Source organism: Xyrauchen texanus, chromosome 37 (genome assembly GCF_025860055.1).
Source record: "Xyrauchen texanus isolate HMW12.3.18 chromosome 37, RBS_HiC_50CHRs, whole genome shotgun sequence".
Taxonomy (NCBI): domain Eukaryota; kingdom Metazoa; phylum Chordata; class Actinopteri; order Cypriniformes; family Catostomidae; genus Xyrauchen; species Xyrauchen texanus.
Window position 1 is genome coordinate 23,291,698 of NC_068312.1, and position 20,493 is coordinate 23,312,190.

Sequence of the window (20,493 nt, forward strand, 5' to 3'; positions counted from 1 at the left end):
ATGGTTTCTAAGGTAACAGAATAGAAATATACATTTGTGTCTTGCTGACGATTACCAAATACCATAATTTCACATTATCAATAGGAAATGCATTTACAGTGGTACACTTACAATGGAAGCCTAGTAGGCAAGAACATAGTACCTATAAATACATGTAAAACATTACTAATAAATACTTTCACTAATTCAATTTCACATGTTCTCTTTCAATTGGCAGGATAGAATCACTTACCAACCTTGTCTGTGCAAAGTTACATCCAGTCATTTAACTCATGTCATTAGCAGCTAAAAAGTCAATCCTGTTGGAACATGGATGGAGCAAAACTATATGTAAAGCACTGTTTATAAAGGAGCTCAGTTCTGCAAACTCCAACCACAAGAATGATGTTGGTAACACATAATGAAACGTTTCTCCAGCTTAAAAGTAGCCTGCATTAGCATTTAGAAACCTTTACAGCTCAAGTAAATGTAGTTTTAGCTTTACTGAAGAATGCAGTGCTTTCTGAGATGATGAGATTGTTTCCCATGGACATAAAAAAGAAATAACAGCATTCCATATGCTTGGTTAGACATTAAAAAACCCTGGGTTTCAGTTTTGGTTGAGCTTCAAATTCCTTTATTTTTAGTCTCACTATAAAATTGCATTTTCCCTCTGTGATTGTGATTTCAAAGGTATTTGCATTGGAGAGTGATCTAAGAAGTACTGGCTCATTTCACATTCAAAATATCACTCTACAACAGCAGGTACTAACCAATTGTAAAAGCGTTCTCTTCCATATAGTAAAATCTAGGTTGTATGACAAATCTACTTAAAAGTTTTTGGTAAAACATGAAGAATTATCCCTTCATTTTCGACAGCCCAGGCCATCAGTACTGTGCAAAGGCAACCAGCCTTTCCCACAAGGTACTGTTGACTCTAACAGACAGCCTTTCACTTAGGAAAATCATTGCAACTGAACAGAATTCTGTAATGCAAAAACAGAACAGAATATTATTAATCCACATACCCTTCCTGATGCTTCTCAGCTGTGGCCTCTCAGTCTGGAGTGCATGACTGGGTTGTGCATTCTGTTTGTAAGACAGAGCCTGAAAGTCATCTGTCAGATCTTGCCCCACTTTACACTGTCCAATCCAAAAACAGGCTCAGGGCCTCCATGTTAAGTCCTTAGCCAAGCAGCATACTGGAAAGTGAGTATCTAGTGTGAAATTACAAACAAACAATCAAACAATTAGGCAAAATAATAAATAATGCACATATGGTCTCTGTTGTGCTGAATGAAGCTGTCTATATGTTTTTTCTTTAGGCATGTTCCAGAGGGCTTGTTAAAGAACAATGCAGATGGCCAGGGTGCTCAAGGAGCTGGGAAGCGTTCAAGGAATATGCACATTTCTTAAGGTGAGCAATAAAATAAATCATATTTAAAATTAATTAACTAAAATAATTCCATCATTAAACTGATATCTGAATGTCTTTCTGTTTATCCTATAATCTAGACATTTGTCTACTGAGCATGTTCTTGGGTACAGAAGTGTAGCCCAGCTGAGGATGCAAAAAGACAAGGTACAACATATGGAGAATCAGGTATGAAACCCTAATGCTCAAAACACAATGAACAGTGTTCACATATGCTGTGTATAGTGCTGATTCTTTCAGTAAATTAAGCTGTCCTACAAACCCCAATTCTGAAAAACAGTATTGCGACGCAGAGGAGATATGGTGCGGTGGTACTGGAGCGGTTCACCAGAAGACAGAGGAGCTCGCCGCCATCTGCCAGGAGACGGAGGAGCCACTGCCATCCACCAGGGGACGGGGGAGCTTGCTGCCATCCGCTAGGAAGCGGAGGAGCCATTGACATCTGCCAGGAGGAAGAAGAGCTTGCTGCCGTCCACCAGGGGGTGAGGTCCAGTGCCATCGCCCGGCGTGGTGGAGGACCACTACCTAGCTGGCCGATGACCAGGCGACAGCATGTCCGGGGACCAGCAAGCCACTTTTTCTCTCTCCTCCCTCTCTCCTCTCTCTCACTCTTGTTCTGTCTCTCCCACTCGCTCTTTCTCTCTTCCCTCTCCCTCCCTTCATCTCTCTCATTTTTCCAGGAGGTGGGGATGGCCAGCCAGAGGAAGGATGGCTGAAAGGGCAACAACTGGAAGGGAGGGGGGATTAAGTCAGGCCAGAGGTCTCCCTGGCCTGAATCTGGGGGTGGAGGAGAATGACGAGGAGGGGGGAGTCGCTGGGCCATGATGACGCACGCCTGAATTTACAATCTGCTGGAGAGAGATGTGGGGGCTGAAACACCAATTCGGGAGAGTGAGAGAGAGACGTACAAAGCTGTGTGTGTGTGTGTGTGTGTCTTTGTTTGTTTTGCAGTTTATGTTATATTTGAGTTCAGTTTGTTATTAAAGTTTTACGTTGACTGTTCAGCTGGTTACCACCTCATCCTTGCCCATCTTAAGAACCTTGTTACAGTATCATATACATTATATCACTGATACATATATATATACAGAATAAATATATAAAACACAGCTGTCTGAAGTTATGAAAGTTATGAGAACTGCATTATAAATGGATGAATGTTTATGAGCCTTCATTATATTCTTTGTTTTAATGTTACTGTTAGTTGACTATGACACAAAATGAAACCTTTTTAAACTTGTATAACCAAATGTAATTCAAAATGCAAACATTTACCAGGTGACAAAAATTAAGGACAAACTTGCTGCTTGAGAAGTATATAACAACCGCTATAAAACAAATGCAGCTGTTGGGTTGATTAGAAGGAACATTCAACCTCGATTAAAAAAATCTCAAAGAAGATGCAGTTGTGATGCATTAGTCTTGGGAGGGTTAAAGGCAATTTCCATTTGAAATCATTAGAGGAATTATTTACAAATTAAGATAATTCAAGACAACTGGCAATCTTCTCATAAGTGGGTATACCAGCAAACTCGTTCACTAAAGTGAGAATGTATAATGCTATGAATTAGTCTGTATACTACTGTTTTCTTGAGACAAATGTGAGGCCATCTGTTTGGGAGCTAAAGCTGGATTAAAAAAACTGGGTCATGTAAAAGGACAATGGTCCTCAGCAAATCTACAATACAGGAAAAAAGTGTTAGAAGGTTAGAATGGCCAAATCAAAATCCTGACCTCGGCCCCACTGAAGTGCTGTGGCCAAACATAAATGAGTCGTGCATAAATGTCATGAATTGTGCCTATATGCTTCGATCGTCAGATGTTGGATTTGCTTACTTTTAGAACCTGATAAAGACCAAATGATGTTTTCTGCCCGGAATAAAAATGAAATAAAAAAAAGGCATACTTTGTATGTTCATGTAATTTTCTGATCTCAGGGTGATAATGTTCTGGAGGTGACAGGACATCTGTCTAGACTCCTGCAGCATGTCAAAATCTTAATGGTCTCTATGACAAAGAGAGAGTGGCAGCTGAAGCGTTAACACAAGGATACTGGCAGATCTCTACCTCTCAAGTTATACCAGGTCATTCAGCACCCAAAAACACCTGTAAAACTCATTTGTGACCATTACTTTCAAAATGGGACTATTCAAATCTACATTGAAACCTATTTGACTGAGAAACACCACACACATCATATCGGAACTGTTGGTTTGTATTACAATGTAACCATGTTCTTAAATACCCCATGGAAACAAAAATGTTGTTGGTTGCTTTTTTAGCCCATGTCTGGTAGTTTTGAGTCCATCTAGTGTACTTTCAAAAGTGGACAAAATAAACTTTAGCAGATATACACATTTAAAATGTAAAGTCTTTTCCTGGAAAACTGACAAAAATATTGATAGACCAAAAATATCTTGCACTCACATGTGCATCCAAATTTTTCAGTTCAGAAACTCAGTTTCAACTGGAAATGTGTCAACAGAGCAGGAACTAAAAACTAAATGTTTTTAATTTCGGTTTGTTCTGAGGAAAAACTGTATTTTCCCATTCCGGTTCAGAAATTCTGCAGACTCCTTTCCAAAAGGACAGAAGAACAAAATAAAAAAGAGGTTAATAGCATTCTTTTAAAAATTACAATACTGTGGTGGGTGAAATACCAATTACAATTAGGCAAATAAATGTGTGATCTGAATTTTTTTTACCGGATAACAGCATTTAAAAATAAAGTTTTTACTCCAGAACAAATTAAAATCACCAGTTTTTGGTCATGTTTGGAATTTCATTCATTTTCGTTTTTTTGTTTTCGCTCCTTGAAACGTTTTTATTCCCTACAACAGAGGATAGAAAATATCTCAGTTAGTATGCACCTCTGTTCCCAGAGATGAAGGGAACGAGACATTGTGTCAAGCTGACGCATATGGGGAAATTCCTATTCCGACGACCTAGTTAAAACCCTTCTACAATAACTTCAATTCTAAGATTGGCCAGGGGAGCGGAGAATGTTCCATCCGCTGACTCATGTATTTTGATGGTGACAAATGTAGAGGGCTTCTAAGACGAGTGATGAATCGCTGTCTTAAAGGAAGACAATTCTGAAAAATTGTGTTACATACCGGAGAGCTTCACGCCTAAAAGGGCAGGGCTTAAACAACATGGCCAATCTTAGAATTGTAGTTACTGTAGAAGGGTTTCAACTAGGTTGTCAAAAAAGGAATTTCCCCATATGCGTCAGCTTGACGCAATGTCGAGTGAACTGTAATCGTAAGGGAACTGTTCTCGTTAAGCCATTTCAAAAGGTCTTTAAAGTGATTTTTTTCTTTTCTGTATCACTCCATAGGGATTATCACCAGTTTTGAGCATTACAAGTACACAACCATCAGGCCACCTTTCACTTATGCCTCCATGATAAAATGGGTGAATTACACTTCCTGTATATCCATTTTTCATTACTTGCCAGTCAAACAAATGTTGTCTGTTGTATGCAGGCGATCCTGGTGTCTCCAGAGAAACTGCTGACTCCAAATCTATCACTGGTTTACCCACATGTTCTTCTACTTCTGTCACAACACGGCCACATGGAAGATATGACACACAGTACTGATGTTCAATCAACATGTACATTTTATGTCAATACATGAACCACTGACCACAAACAAGCCAATCCTGAAAGCCACTAGCTTCAAGTCAACTTTCACATTCATATCACTGACAGAACGACAGTGATGACCTCGCCATGAAATTATGTCGGGGTAGACTACATGCATCTCGGATTACTTGTAACTCGATTTAAAATGTAATATGCATTTCTCTTCAAGTAAGTGATTTAAAAAATATACACTCACCTAAAGGATTATTAGGAACACCTGTTCAATTTCTCATTAATGCAATTATCTAATCAACCAATCACATGGCAGTTGCTTCAATGCATTTAGGGGTGTGGTCCTGGTCAAGACAATCTCCTGAACTCCAAACTGAATGTCAGAATGGGAAAGAAAGGTGATTTAAGCAATTTTGAGCGTGGCATGGTTGTTGGTGCCAGACGGGCCGGTCTGAGTATTTCACAATCTGCTCAGTTACTGGGATTTTCACGCATCAACCATTTCTAGGGTTTACAAAGAATGGTGTGAAAAGAGAAAAACATCCAGTATCGCGGCAGTCCTGTGGGCTGAAAATGCCTTGTTGATGCTAGAGGTCAGAGGAGAATGGGCCGACTGATTCAAGCTGATAGAAGAGCAACTTTGCCTGAAATAACCACTCGTTACAACCGAGGTATGCAGCAAAGCATTTGTGAAGCCACAACACGCACAACCTTGAGGCGGATGGGCTACAACAGCAGAAGACCCCACCGGGTACCACTCATCTCCACTACAAATAGGAAAAAGAGGCTACAATTTGCAAGAGCTCACCAAAATTGGACAGTTGAAGACTGGAACAATGTTGCCTGGTCTGATGAGTCTCGATTTCTGTTGAGACATTCAGATGGTAGAGTCAGAATTTGGCGTAAACAGAATGAGAACATGGATCCATCATGCCTTGTTGCCACTGTGCAGGCTGGTGGTGGTGGTGTAATGGTGTGGGGGATGTTTTCTTGGCACACTTTAGGCCCCTTAGTGCCAATTGGGCATCGTTTAAATGCCACGGCCTACCTGAGCATTGTTTCTGACCATGTCCATCCCTTTATGGCCACCATGTACCCATCCTCTGATGGCTACTTCCAGCAGGATAATGCACCATGTCACAAAGCTCGAATCATTTCAAAATGGTTTCTTGAACATGACAATGAGTTCACTGTACTAAAATGGCCCCCACAGTCACCAGATCTCAACCCAATAGAGCATCTTTGGGATGTGGTGGAACGGGAGCTTCGTGCCCTGGATGTGCATCCCACAAATCTCCATCAACTGCAAGATGCTATCCTATCAATATGGGCCAACATTTTTAAAGAATGCTTTCAGCACCTTGTTGAATCAATGCCACGTAGAATTAAGGCAGTTCTGAAGGCGAAAGGGGGTCAAACACAGTATTAATATGGTGTTCCTGATGATCCTTTAGGTGAGTGTATATATTTTGTTTGTCTGCAGAATGCTGTTCGGAATAACCTCAGTCTTCATAAAGCCTTTGTGCGTGTTGAAGGAATGAAAGGTTCCATTTGGACAGTGGATGAATAGGAATTTCTCACAAAGAAAGGACAAAAGTTGCACAGGTAAACACTCTTTGTTACTACATCTAGATTTGTTTACCTACAACACAGGAAAAAAATGATTGGTGGCTCAACCATAACATTTAAAAATAAATAACTTCTACTCAGAAATTTACATATTCAAGTTTGAATCCAGGGCATGCTGAGTGAATCCAATCAGGTTTCCTATGCAACCAATTGGCCTGGTTGCTAGGGTGGGTAGAATCTGAATATGTAAAGAAATTTACATATTTATAACACATTTAGATTTTCTTAATCTCATTTATATATTCTACACAAAAACTTATTTAGCTTGTAAATCCATAAAATGAACACTCAAGTACAGAACTGAGGTTGTGGGGAATACCCAAAAGCACTTGTGCTTGAGTAATTTAAGCATGTTTGTTTGGTCAAAAGGAACTTATGTGGGCATTTAATTAGTTGTTATTAAGGATTCACAGTGATTTCTAACTATTTTTAGTATTATTGATTATGTTTTACAGTAAAAATCTATTTCGTGTAAAGTCACCATTAGGGTGATTAAAGTTCCATAAATGGTAAACATGTTCAATCCCTTATATTTCTTTTCTTCAACTGCGCATGTGAAAATGCATAGCTGAAGTGCAGCTTTATTCATACCTTTTTAGGAAATCAAATGTAATGCCTGACCTTAGTAATTGCCATGTGAATTGGCAGAAACTGCTGCATAAATGTTAATTAAATCAACTTGCTATTGTTTGCTAAATTTTATGTGTGACATAGCCTACATCAAGTAAATGAAGTTGCTTAAACTAATACATTTGTGTATAATAAAGTTGCATGAACAACTAGAAAACAAAGGTTTATTAGTTGTGCTGACATAAAATGACCATTAGTTTAAATAAATTAATTAAAAGTGTGATGCAAAAATCTACGTATATATTTAAAAAACAAAATGTAATACTTTTTTTCCAGAGTTCCTTGCACTGTTAGTGGATAGTTGGTTGCATTAGCTATGTTCAGAATGGAATGCTACATGAACACTGTGCAGTATACAATATATGCATATAACCTTACTACTACACACACATATATATATATATGGTTATTTTGCATTTTATTCCCATTTCGTGTTTATTTGAAAAAAAAAACAAAAAAAAAAACAACCTGAATATATAATTCAGGGAAGAGAGATTGCAGTTCTCATTCTTCTGTTCATCCATCACACTTGAAATGGAAGATTAAGTCCATTTCCACTAAGAGTACATTGCATGGTGGAATATTCCTGTTCACGTTTATTAATTATACATCCTATATACTACAACAACAGTAAGAGTAGCATTTTCCGAACATGGACGTTCTCTGTATACAAATACAAGGAATTAAAAAAATCTTTAATGTAAAATATCGCAGTAATATTTGTTACAGTTTATTTCCTGGGCTATGCAAGTAACTCCTCATCCAACAGTATTTCAACTTTTAGGGACCCAGGGAGAGTGTTATTGATTGGGTTGTCGGTTGGTCTAACATAGTTTGCTTTACATGGGAAATGGAAGACACCTCAGCCTTGTGTGGACTAGTAAATAGAATGTACACCGTTTGCTTATCAGAGATTAATAGCGGCATTACACCACTTTTTCTCCAGGGACCAGGACATGGGCTCGATGGCACCTTTTCACCTGTATCCAGTGACTCCACAAGGTGAATCTTACCAGATGTGAGCCCATATGGAATCTGGTGAAGAGATTGCGAACAATATTCAATGACTAACAATGTAACATTTAGCAGAACTCTTGACACCCATGTTATTGCAGCTGATGGGATAAGTCATCCTGTCAAGGGCCAACATGGTTGCAATTTAGTTCTTTGAGACTGATGGTTCTTTATACAATGAGAGGCATGTTTTGATCATATTTTTATAGTTTACTGCTGTACAAATAATACCATTTAATTTTAGATGGATAACCATGCTTTTGAACAAAAATACACATCTTTATTTTTAACAAATGTATATGAAAATATTTTATTCGCAATTTAAAGAATATAAAAATAATTTCTGATATAAAACTAAACTCAGGAATGAACAGAAACCCTCCTAAATGTAAATTCCCATTCATCATGTTACCCGCCAGAATATTTCACAATGCGTAAATACAACGCAATGGTAATCTACTCCATGAACTCCATCTCCACAAACTGCGGTGTGCCGTCTTCGATTGGTCGAGGGGTTTTAGAGCGGTCCATTTCAGCCAATCGCAGCATTGTTTTTCTCGCTCTATGCAAACCTTCAGATAAATGGCGAACGGAAGGGCAAACTGTAAACAAGCAGAACTGGACATTATTTATTTTTGTTAAAAAAGGAGCCAAATGACTTGTGACAAAATACTCAAACTTTACGAATGTCGAGTCAAAATACAATTGGAAACGTTCGATATGCTGGAGTTAGCTCGCATTTGAACTAATTCAGCGTGTGTACCTTATCTAGGCCCAAAGTTGCGCAGACTGGGAATCGGCAGTGTTGTAATGTAATCGGGGGCGTACAACTCTCATCCTTATTATAACTTTAAGACGCAATATCCACGTTTTTTTATATTATTAATTTAGCTGCACCCAAACAGTAACATGAGCACAGACTTGGAGAGCAGCAAGCCGTCCGAAATTAACCAGAGGAAAAGAAATGCAAGTCCGAGTAAGGAGCGTGACTCCGCACTGCCCAAGCAGACGAAAGTAAGTGATGAGGAACCGATAGAGAAACAGTCTGATGGGGGTGCTGAACCCGGGAAAGTTGGTAATGGTGAGCCAGAACATGGAGGGAAGCTTCCTGAAGCCGCGGCGGAGAGGGTGCGCTTTCAAATAGGCGCAGGACAGGCTTATGGGGATACTGGTGGTGGAGGCAAGAGAGAGTTCCAGTCCTCCGCTTCCAGTCGAGAGGAACCGTCTGATTCCGCAGCCATCGCCGCAGCAGAAGCGCTTGCCAGTCTGACCGGTGGCGACCGGGATGATGACAGCAAAGAAATGCCCTGTTCATCCAACCAGGTAAGCCGAGAGAAATCCAAGGATAAATCCAGTCGTCCCAGTTACACCAAGGGGAGCGAGAGAAGGGCTCAGCCAACAGAGGCAGTCGCGGCGGACAGCTCCTCATCACTGCTGAACTGCGAGGACAGAGAAAACCCGGAGCAGGCAATGTTTTTGAACGATGATGAGGAAGATGACGACGACTCCCTTACTGGGTCTTCCTCCACGGCTAGCTCGTCGGCCGCCTCTGAGAATGAGGACGGCGAGTGTGCTATCGTGTCTGTGAAGATGGCCCCAGAGGTGCGGCAGTCCGTCGCTCTGCTCGCACAGGTGCAGATGCGGCTGGATGCGCTGGTGAAGAAAAACGCACGTTTGCATCAACGCCTGGAGATGAAACTGAGCCGCCAGCGACGCCCTCACCTGGACCAGCGCAGCGCCATCATTCAGGCTATCCCTGGCTTCTGGGTCACTGCTGTATCCTAGCATAATCAGAAATATAAAATCCGATATAAATGTTTATTTTTTATGAGACGCTTACCATCTTCCTTTTACTTCTTGTTTTGCCTGGCGACATGGATGTCTGTTAAAGATTGTGCTTGAAATATTCTAGCAGTGTGTGGACAATTTAGGCATGGAGTATGTGGCTTTTCATTTGTTCTATTTGTCCAAAGGTTTCTGAAAGGTTGTGGAGTGCAGATGTTCTTTGTCCTTCATTTCTTTTGGTTATGTAGTTCACTTAACTGAGTGGCAATCAGCTTCTGAATCACCCACATCTGTCAGCACACATCGACGAGACTGATGAAGATGCTCTCAGCTACATGATTAATTTAGAGGTAGGATGTTGTTGTTTTTCTAGTAAACTATTGCAGAATTGCTGTTAGGTTTTCTTGCTTTATTTCCTAAAGCTTTCCAGAAACAAGTGATCAATTTTGGCATGCTTGCCATTTAAACAGATCGAGTCTTTCAAGAACAACAAACTTGGCTACCGCATTAGCTTCCATTTCCGGCGAAATCCATTCTTTCAAAACAAAGTTATCATGAAGGAACTCCATCTAGGAATAGAAGGTGGGGTGACCATGTTTTCCATGAATGTGAAACAAATTCCACAAGGATTTCTAATTTTGTGAAATGTTAATTGTGTATGGTGTTTTAAGTGTCAATTGTGTTTTCTTTTACCTCAGGGTCTCCGGTGTCCTTCTCAAACCCGATTTTGTGGCACAGAGGCCAGAATCTGGTTGGAAGTGGAGAACCACGCCGAACATCACAGGGAGTCTATCAGAGCTTCTTCCATTGGTTCAGTGACCACACCAATCCAGGACGAGATGAGATAGCACAGGTACAAGACTTATGAATACAAGTGTAAAAAAAATAAATGTACTAATAAAAAGTGAATATAATAGATATGAGTAGGATGGCACTGCAAATCAGTATGAACAAGATAACACTGTAAATTCTTAAACAAATATACACAGTAACAAGCTGTTGATTCCATCCCTCTTTGTGAGTGTAGATCCTGAAGGAAGACCTGTACAGAAACCCTTTGAGGTACTATCTGACTCCTCTCTGGGAGCCACGAGAGAATGGCAGGTAATCCAATGTCTGCAACCTCTGTTTATTTCTTAAAGGTGCACTCAGTGACTTTTGTCTTTGTGTCATTATGGACTTGCGCTGACACCTTGCAGCTTGGATGCAGCATCATTTAAATATCAATAGTTTTCAGTTTTAGATGCCATTGTAGAAATTTCGTATTCAGTCAGCCATGATTCCTTTAATCAGTGTATGAAAGTGTCAAATAACCACACGGTTACTGAGATTATGTGAGTAGTATTTGCTGGCCATGTGATTCTGACATGGCAGCCCCCATGTGCGGACCCTCTCCATGTAGAAAAAACAGCTTTTATAAGGTTACTGATATGACTGGAGTCTTTATTTTAATGTGAGTGCTCATGATTTCCTACATATTCACTGATCAGCCACAACATTAAAACCACCTGCCTAATATTGTGTAGCTCCCCATCGTGCCACCAAAACAGCACAAACCCACATGATATTCTTCTCGGCACAATTGTATAGAGCGGTTATCTGAGTTACTGTAGACTTTGTCAGTTCGAACCAGTCTGGCCATTCTCTGTTGACCTCTCTCATCAACAAGACATTTCCATCTGCAGAACTGCCTCTCACTGGATGTTTTTAGTTTTTGGCACCATTCTGAGTAAATTCTAGAGACTGTTGTGTGTGAAAATCCCAGTAGATCAGCAGTTACACTCTAACCAGCCCATCTGGCAATACACAGCTTATTTCGAACTGACAAAGTCTACAGGAACTCAGATAAATGCTCTGTAAAATTGTGGTGAGAAGAATAGCTTCTGAGTTGACACTGTTGTCACGAGGGGGAGCTACACAATATTAGTATTGCAAAATTACAATTCTTGTCTTTAGGATATAAGCTTATTTAATGAGGAAAAAATTCAACTTTAAAACAAAGGCTATGTACAGATCCTCCAAAATTACTTTTTAGGTTTTCCTAAAATGTTTTACTGATTGCCAACAGTGCTCCCAAACTTCAGAGCAGCAATAATGGAGACGAGTGTGTGATCATCTCAGATTCAGATGAAGATCAAGAGGAATCAAACAGCCAAAACTTCAGCCACGGACAGGAGGAAGAGGATGATGACCAAGTTGGAGGTAACAACAAGACCGTTCACATCCACAAATATCTGACAATATTGATACTGCAGAGTGTTTTGCAGTAAGTTTTAATAGAAACTGCAAATTAAGCAACAAAGACCTTGTACTTGTGGCTGCTGAAGTAGGTTCTGTTTTAAAGTCTGGGGAAAAAAGAAAAGATGGTGAAAAAAAAACTTGAATTAAAATAAAATGGCTTGTTTCAATATTGTTCATTCCTTGACCATGTCTGGCAAGATAATCATGGCTTGATCTCTGTATATTCTTTATGTCATCTTTCTCTCCCAGGGTCAGAAGAAAATGACAGAGAGGAGGGAGAATCTTCTTATGAGGAGAGGGAGGAAGTAGACATCGAGGAAGTGGATGTGTCACATGACTCTACTGGCTGTGACGTCAGAGAGCAAGGACAGGAAAAGGAAGATATTGATGTAGATGAAGGGGAAGATGAAGATGAGAGTTAGAAGTTAGTGGAGTTGTCACAGTTTCTTTTTATGCAGAAAAGCATTCTTAGATCATCTATTTCTGTCTGTATTTTACTGACATTTGTGTTCTAAATAAATTAAGACTCTGTTTCAATTAGTAACTGGTTGGCAGTGCTTCTCAATCAGGGTTTAACCATGTCTTTATTGTAGATATTACTGTTCATGTTTCATGATTTGTATTTTATAGCAAAGATAATGAATATACAGGTTTATGTGTTCACTCCTCCCCAAAACCCCTTTTTTTTTTTTTTGTCGTTTCCATAATTATTCAACATGTTTATATTGCATTTATAACAGGATGAACAAATTTCACAGAGAGGGCTACTAAAACTCAATTATAGAGTGTCACCCATACAACACTTGCTGTTTAAAACTGCACTATTTAAGAATAGAACTAGATTTTGGGATGTTGTAGAGTGTGAATTCCTGATTCAATTTATATATATATATATATATATATATATACTTTGTGGTATGGAATTTAAACTGCACACAGCATCAGAGTATAGTTTTCATACCAGGAAGTTACATAATCATTACCAGTGAGAAATGTTTCTGTATGTAGGCTTTAGGGCCAAGTTATATTTTTCACTCTGTGCTCTAATGGCACTTATTCTTTCTTATTTGTTGTTTATGCAATAGGTTCTTTTTGAGATTTCCTCTACTAATTAATATAAACTAATCCTAACATCAGGATGTTACCTTGCTATGAAACTACTTGTTATTGTTCATAAACTCCTACCAACACGTGTTTGATGACAGTTTAGAGCTGTAGGATGCAGCTTCACTTTTTAAAGTGATAAATAAGGGGGACAAAATCCCAAACATTCTCAAATGCACTTCATTCTGAACCAAAACTAGACTTCTCAGGGATGTTAACTCCTATTTGCTATTCTCTTTAGATGCCCTTTCCCTTTAAGTTTCATTCTTTCAAGTTTGTTCATTAATCATGTTGTCTTGTTCATGTATTTAATACATACTAACATGTTATGAATGTTTATTGTGCATTGATGAACAATTTGAAAATAATTGTACCGTTATCTTACCGTTCTCACTTGTTTACATAAACGGCTAAAATCCTGATAGTTAGTACCTCTGTCATGATGCTCAGTGTCATGTGATCCTTAAAACTACTTTTTGTCATTTTATAGGAAATGAGTTGGATATTTACACACTGTCAACACACATGCACATGTTAATATTTATTAACTGTAATGATTAGCAATTGTATTTACATATAAATTAGCAAACGTGTAATAGCTTTACATAAGGCTATCTTTTTTTTTTTTAAGTTGACAGCATGTGTTTTGCTCTGTTTAATGCTTAGCTAATGTTGTTATATTAGTGAATATGTAAACATTAGTTCCTTTTGACTACATCTTTCATTTCATGTATTTCTTGTAGTGCTTTGAATTTTTTTGCAATGGTCTATTCTTCCTTAATTGGCTTAACCAGTTAATCGGTGTGGAAATCAAATGTTATCATAGGATGTTTTTTGTTTGCTTTGTTTTAAAAAAAATCTTGTTTAAAATGCAAATTATTTAATGCATTGATTTTGGAGTTTTGGCTTTTAAAAGTTTGGTTTTAAATATGTGAAAAGATATTGACTTGTATAAGGACTGGATTCTATTTGGTTTTTCAGCAAGGCCAGTAATATGTACATAGGAATTTTCCCTTTTAAAATGGGGTTGTAATTTGTTATTGAATTATCGGGGTAGATTTGACCTACAATATCAAAAAGAAAAGCTATATTTTGTGTGCTAAATTTTATAGATGACTACCATTTTTTTTTAAACTGTGTATTTGTTTGTTTTTTGTTTTCCACGTGGAATAAAGTTTTTGTTTTGCTTTTCAATCATAATGTTGTGTGTAGCCTTTTGTACTTTATCTGTTTAGCTTTCTCCTGGAAATATATTAAATTAACAGTTTTATCGATTACAGAGGATAATAGTGTTGGTCTTTTAACAATCTCACTGAATGGATGAGTTTGTTTAAATAGTTCGCTGGTCTTGTCTGAGTCGCATAGAGTTGGATAGGCCTAATTTGACTATGCTAATTGAAAATAACAAAATGCAACCAACTATAAACTTAACACAGTTAGAAAAAAAACAGTTTTTAAAAGGGAGGAGGCTTCACATAGACATGTAGGTTTTGTTGACGTCTAATTCTAGCATCCAAGCTAAAGCTACGATATTTTGGCGCCAGCTTGCCATTTGATACTAGAGGCAAATCTAAACTATCTAAATTAGGCAGTTGCCATGTACTGTGGCATGAACAATGAACAAAACAACTAAAGGTAAAACTTTACACTGCATACTTGAACAAAAACCGGTTAATTCGCAACTATGATATGATTTGTACCGACCTCAAAGTGATTTGTGCGGTGAATTATTGGGTTGAAAATTAGGAATATTAATAGATTTCAAAGTTTGATTTTTAAGTATTTCAACAATGAACATACTGTTGGTTCGCCAGTTGGTGTCCTATGCAAAATTTGGGTCCTTAACATTTGAGACCTTTTCATGTCAACCACAAGGGGGCAGTATAGCAAAGAACATCTTTTAGATTACATTATCAGACGCTAAAACAATAAGGCACTTTTTATTTATTTCTATTTTGGCCAAATTAATGTCCAGTTTCTCATCTGAATGACCAGTACAAACAGTGAAATCTTATTAAATTATTTAACTTGTGCTTAGACCCGTGGGTGACTATTTTGCTTTCCGAATGTTTTTTCATAGAGAATTTGTTTTGACTATTTGAAGAAGTAAAACAAGCTCCTGGTTGTTATGGGGTTCCGTGGAGCTGCAACCGGCATTGAGATAAACCCTCACTGTGTGGCGTGGAGTGATGTCATTGTCAAATGCTCTTATCTTCATTCACATGCCTGTGCTTGGACAGCTGGGCTTGATCACGTGGTTCAGATCATTTAAATTTGTCATTTTTGCAGCATTGTCACTTTATTTGTCATTATTACATATTTAGTGTAAAATATGGAAATGTGTGAACTATGAGGTAATGGAATTCTAAACTCTACATTACCCTGGTCACTACTGGCTGCTTTGTAACCAGTAGTGTACAGTAGCTTAGATCTTGACATAACAGAGGTCAGTGTGTAATGAGGCGTATATTCGTATGGAGACACCACAGCTCTGCCAAAAGCCACAGGCCAGGCATATATTGGGCAGGCCTCAACAGAGGAGAGGCAATGTTTCAATGGTACACTTTAAACCTTTGATTTCATGCTTAATGCAATGCTATAAATATTCCACTAGCAAAGGCCTGCCCTGTTTTAAAATGCCATGCAGCCAAGCATGCAGTGGGGAATTGAGCTGTACTATTGTTTTTAGCTGAGATGCAACACACTTTATCCAGATTAAAGGAAATAAATGATGGGAGCATGAGCCACTCTCCCACCTTTTCAAGTGGTTTGGATGTGAAATCGTAGAATATTGTATAATCAGTATTCAAGGAATAAATGGGATATAAATACAGAAGGTCAGTTAAAGGATTAGGGTTATTTAAAGGAATGTTCTGGGTTTAATACAAGTTAGGCCCAGTCGAGCATTTGTGGTATTATATTATATTATAGATTATCTAAAAAATCTTCCCCTTGTTTATAAAAAGCAAACTCACTTTTAGTGTAAGATACTTACATCAGAAGTGATTGGGCCAGTTCATAAACACTGAAATACATGCTGTTTCAAAGATTTTGCCACAAGATGTAACATTATACATGCTAACACGACTCTTGTTTGACAAAACTGCTTACTTACATATCTGTAAAAAAGTTAGACAATATTAAAACTGTGTTGTCATGATGACGACATTTTAGCGTTAAACCCTGTAATCTGGTAAACACTGAAACACTTGTAGATCCCTGATTTTGTCACATTAAAATCATGTTAATGTAACTAGTCCTGCTCGACCTGCTCCGAGCTGGATTCAAACTGGTGCCTCCAGCATGGGAGGCAGGCGCGCTAATGAGGAGGCTAAATGCTACAGCCTCAGGCGTCAACTGCTCAAGTGCGCCTCTTGAGACCAGGGGAGTGAGGTTTACACACTATACAGCTACCTACCAGCTGGCTGCTGTTACACTCACCCCCTAAACCTCACTCCTATCCGGGTCAAGTGACGTGTTTATAAAATAAAATTTGTTGTAATCAATATCATGCAACAAATGCTGTTGATTGAGTTGACTTGTATTAGACTGACATTCCATTAAGTTTATATTTATACAAGTAATTAATAAATTTTTAATTTAATTATTATTTTTTACTCAATATGCTCCACATTAAACTATTCCTGTATATTTATTGTGAGTCCAGTAAATCTCAAAACCTTTTACATTAAGTTAATTAATTAATCATAGACATTATTTCCATGTTGATCATGGGAGATATGCGACAGGCTCATACTCATGTAGCTGTAAATTTACTGTGTTCTTTTCTTGTACAAGTCAGTCTTTACATTTCAGTTGAATTGATATTCAGAGAATGATTAACAAGTCCATAAAATTAGATCCATTTGAATTCATATGAGATCATCTGTCCCATAAATTTACCTGACTATAGACTGCAGGCCTAACAAATGTGCAAAAATAGTGAAACGTAGCTGTTTGGAAGAACAGAAAAAAGAGTGGGAAAAGAGATTACCAAGTGAAGGAGACAGAGTGTGATGGAGAGGGTGGGAGTGAGAGAATTAAAGAATGGTAGATGGAAAGAGTAAGAGATAGACAGATGGAGAGAAAGATAGAAAGAATGGCAAAGCTAATTAGGAGGGCCTCCTTACTGTCTGACAGCTCTGCCAAGCAGAAAAAAATATTTTTATCTGAAAGATCACCAACAACAGCAGAATTCTCAGCCTTTGGGGCGCACCCTGCACCCTCTCTAACTATCTACAATGCGGTAAGCATTGATATAATTTGTTTAGAATCAAAGATAAAGTTAGAAAAATGGTGTTGTATGTGTACGCATCATTACCTAAGCTTGGCATTCTGTGATATCATTGAAAACAGATCCTTTTTGTCAACTGTAAGCAAAGTGTTCGACTGTGTGTCTGGGCATTTGTGTGTAAATTTCAAGCTTCGAGCATTTGTAATCAAGATTACACTGTGTAGAGAGTGCAAAACAGAGGGGAAAATTGGAAAATGCACCTCAGTGGGACTTTTATCATCCCCAAATCTCATGGCACTGCATCCATCTTTGATGAGGCAGGGTGCTGATACGCTCATCCATTCTGGGAATCCTGTGGGCTGCTTCTGAGGTGCTGACAGATTTATCTCTTAAGACAAATGTACTTTACACTCCCACACCCCATTAGCTTTTTAACTTTCCATGGATCCTTTTTTACTTTCCTATTCTCTGCATTTTGTAGGTTAGCACCAAGTTACCCTAGCTACTGACTCATGTGGGAATCTATCGGAGGAGGAGAGGCATCCTGTTGAACAAAAGTGGGACTGTTAAGTGTTTTGCTTTAATGGAGTGCAATGGTACTACTTTAAAAATTCATCCCTCCACATCACAAAACATGCACTAACCCATACACTTTTTCATAGATGCACTGACTGGAATGAGTGGCACAAAATGACTGTTCTTTGTTTTCAGAACTCTTGCTTTGAACCTACTAAAGCCTGTTTTTACACTCCAATGGAAGAGAGTATTCTTTTCCAAATAGTTTTTTACCACACTGTTAAAACCAAATAATGTCATATATTAGGCATGTTTGCTTCTAAACTTCTCAGTTGATTCACTAGTGTTGCGTAGATATGGTCGTAAAATACGGACTATATAAAGTATCTCTGACGTGAGAGAATGTTGGGCTGAATGGATAATGGTTCAGCTGGTGTTTAATGCATTGTGGGTGAAAATCACACAGAAACCTGAACTTAAAGCTAACTTGAGTCACTTCCTCTTAAAGGAGAATAAAGGATGCCTCCCACAAAGAGAGAGGAAGACAAGAAACCACCTCCACATCCGCAGCAGTACAAGCAAAGGGCATATTGTGTGATGTCTTGAAAAGCAGACCACCCTTTTAATGAGATCAAAGGAAATGTTAAATGTTCTTTTTACTCTTGGACTGACTCTGGAATTGTTATAGGGCAATGAAAACATAAAAACTTATATAACAACACTTCCACATTTAGATCCAAGGATGTGTTGCAAGTTTTTTTGAGCCGAGAGAATGTCCTTTCACCCACCCCACCTCCTCTGCTGTGTTTAGTCCCTGTTGTTGTGAGTCGTTCAGGCGGGTGCGAAAGAACTTTGGGAATTTCAACACTTTCTGGCGGGACAAACTAAAAGTGGGTGTCCCATTCAAAAGCTTCCAGCTGTCAATTGCACCATTTAGTTAGTGACGTATACCTCTAATGAATAAAGACAAGACAGACCACATACAGTAGATGTCATATCAAGTTGCATTGAACAGTCATTTGCGAATCAAGTTTTGTCAAACACACAGCAATAAATTCTGCTGTAATTGTTTTACTCAGAAATGAAAATTCTGTCATCATTTTCTTGTCTTTATGTCGTTCCAAACCCCTATGTCTTTATTTCTTCTTGGACCACTAAAGGAAATGTTTGACCTCTCAGTCACCATTTACTTTCATTGCATGCAATAAATGCAGCCTGGTCTCTTGAACATAACGTTACTGTGGCAAAACTAAATTACGTGCCTTATTACATGTTTGGCTGCAGTTTCCCAGTGAAATGTCCAGCGGGGGTCACCAAAAGCGAGTGAATTTGTTTCAGAATCAGACAAGCTTTTTAAAGTGAATATTAGTGGAGGTTTTAATGAGTAAAATGTAACCTAAACCTAACCAATAGGGATCTAAAATCAAATGAGAGGTAGACACAAAACAGTTATCCTTACCCTAAACCAACACCTAAACCTAACCGATACTGTCCAAAACCAAAATGCGACATAAAAGCACATTTTCTGAGCAACCATGTTATCTCGAGTCGCTTCTACTCTTGTCTCACGTGTCAGCTTGCACTCTTGACTGTTTTTGAACCACGTACTTCAGAGTCCACTGTCAAGCACTCTTTGAGGCGAGCTTCTGCAGAAGCGAATCATATTGGAATAACTGTGTAAATGTAGAAAATTCTGTTATACAAGCGTTAAAATTTATTGTTTTCAAATGATGGATTATAATAAAAGTGTTTTAATATCATAACATAGCAGTGTGTGAGTAACACCCTGCAACACCCTAAATGATGCTGTCTACACTGGATACGTAAACGGTCATTACACACACTGGCACTACTCATGCCAACGAGACAAACAATTTAGAGCGCTTGTTTCAACGTGTCCAGTGTAGACAGTCTCAAGTCGTTGTGGCATGATACGACATCTGCCGTGTCTGGAATAGAAAGGGTGTAATAGTGCGAAAATTAACTGTATATAAAGTCATGATTATCAGTTGTAGTCATGATTTGCTTGAAAGTTAATAAAACGTACACTTGTTGTAGCGGCTTAATTTCACCAGGAAACTGCGACGAAAAATATAGTTATAGTAACGCTCCTTCTATGAGTGGTTGAATAATAACAACAGCGCAATGAAAGTAAATGATGACTGAGGCTAATGTTCTGCCCAACATCTGCCTTTGTGTTCCAGGGAAAATGAAAGTCAAATGGTTTGAAACAACATGAAGGTGATGCAAGAAGTTTCATTTTTGTGTGAAATATCCATTTAAATTTGATCATAAAGTTAAAAGGTTAAGCAGGATGGTAAAAAT

General features: G+C 38.4%; 1 protein-coding gene and 1 pseudogene across 1 annotated transcript; both read left to right on the forward strand.

Moving 5' to 3' along the window:
• Positions 1-8,296, forward strand: LOC127630565 (uncharacterized; annotated as a pseudogene).
• A 506-nt stretch (positions 8,297-8,802) lies between these two features.
• Positions 8,803-14,612, forward strand: LOC127630796 (testis-specific Y-encoded-like protein 1). Its single transcript, XM_052108583.1, has 7 exons — positions 8,803-10,064; positions 10,346-10,423; positions 10,544-10,655; positions 10,772-10,926; positions 11,101-11,177; positions 12,142-12,275; positions 12,564-14,612. Exons 1-7 carry the CDS (start codon positions 9,198-9,200, stop codon positions 12,734-12,736), a joined length of 1,596 nt encoding a protein of 531 aa, XP_051964543.1. The 5' UTR covers positions 8,803-9,197; the 3' UTR covers positions 12,737-14,612.
• Positions 14,613-20,493: the final 5,881 nt, after the last annotated feature.

What these genes read in the sequence shown, in the direction of transcription:
- LOC127630796 (XM_052108583.1), top strand. Translation starts at nt 9,198, where the DNA reads ATGAGCACAGACTTGGAGAGCAGCAAGCCGTCCGAAATTAACCAGAGG. An exon ending in CTGGCTTCTGGGTCACTGCT is followed by an intron (nt 10,065 to 10,345) that starts GTATCCTAGCAT and finishes AGTGGCAATCAG; the next exon opens with CTTCTGAATCACCCACATCT. An exon ending in GAGCCACGAGAGAATGGCAG is followed by an intron (nt 11,178 to 12,141) that starts GTAATCCAATGT and finishes GATTGCCAACAG; the next exon opens with TGCTCCCAAACTTCAGAGCA.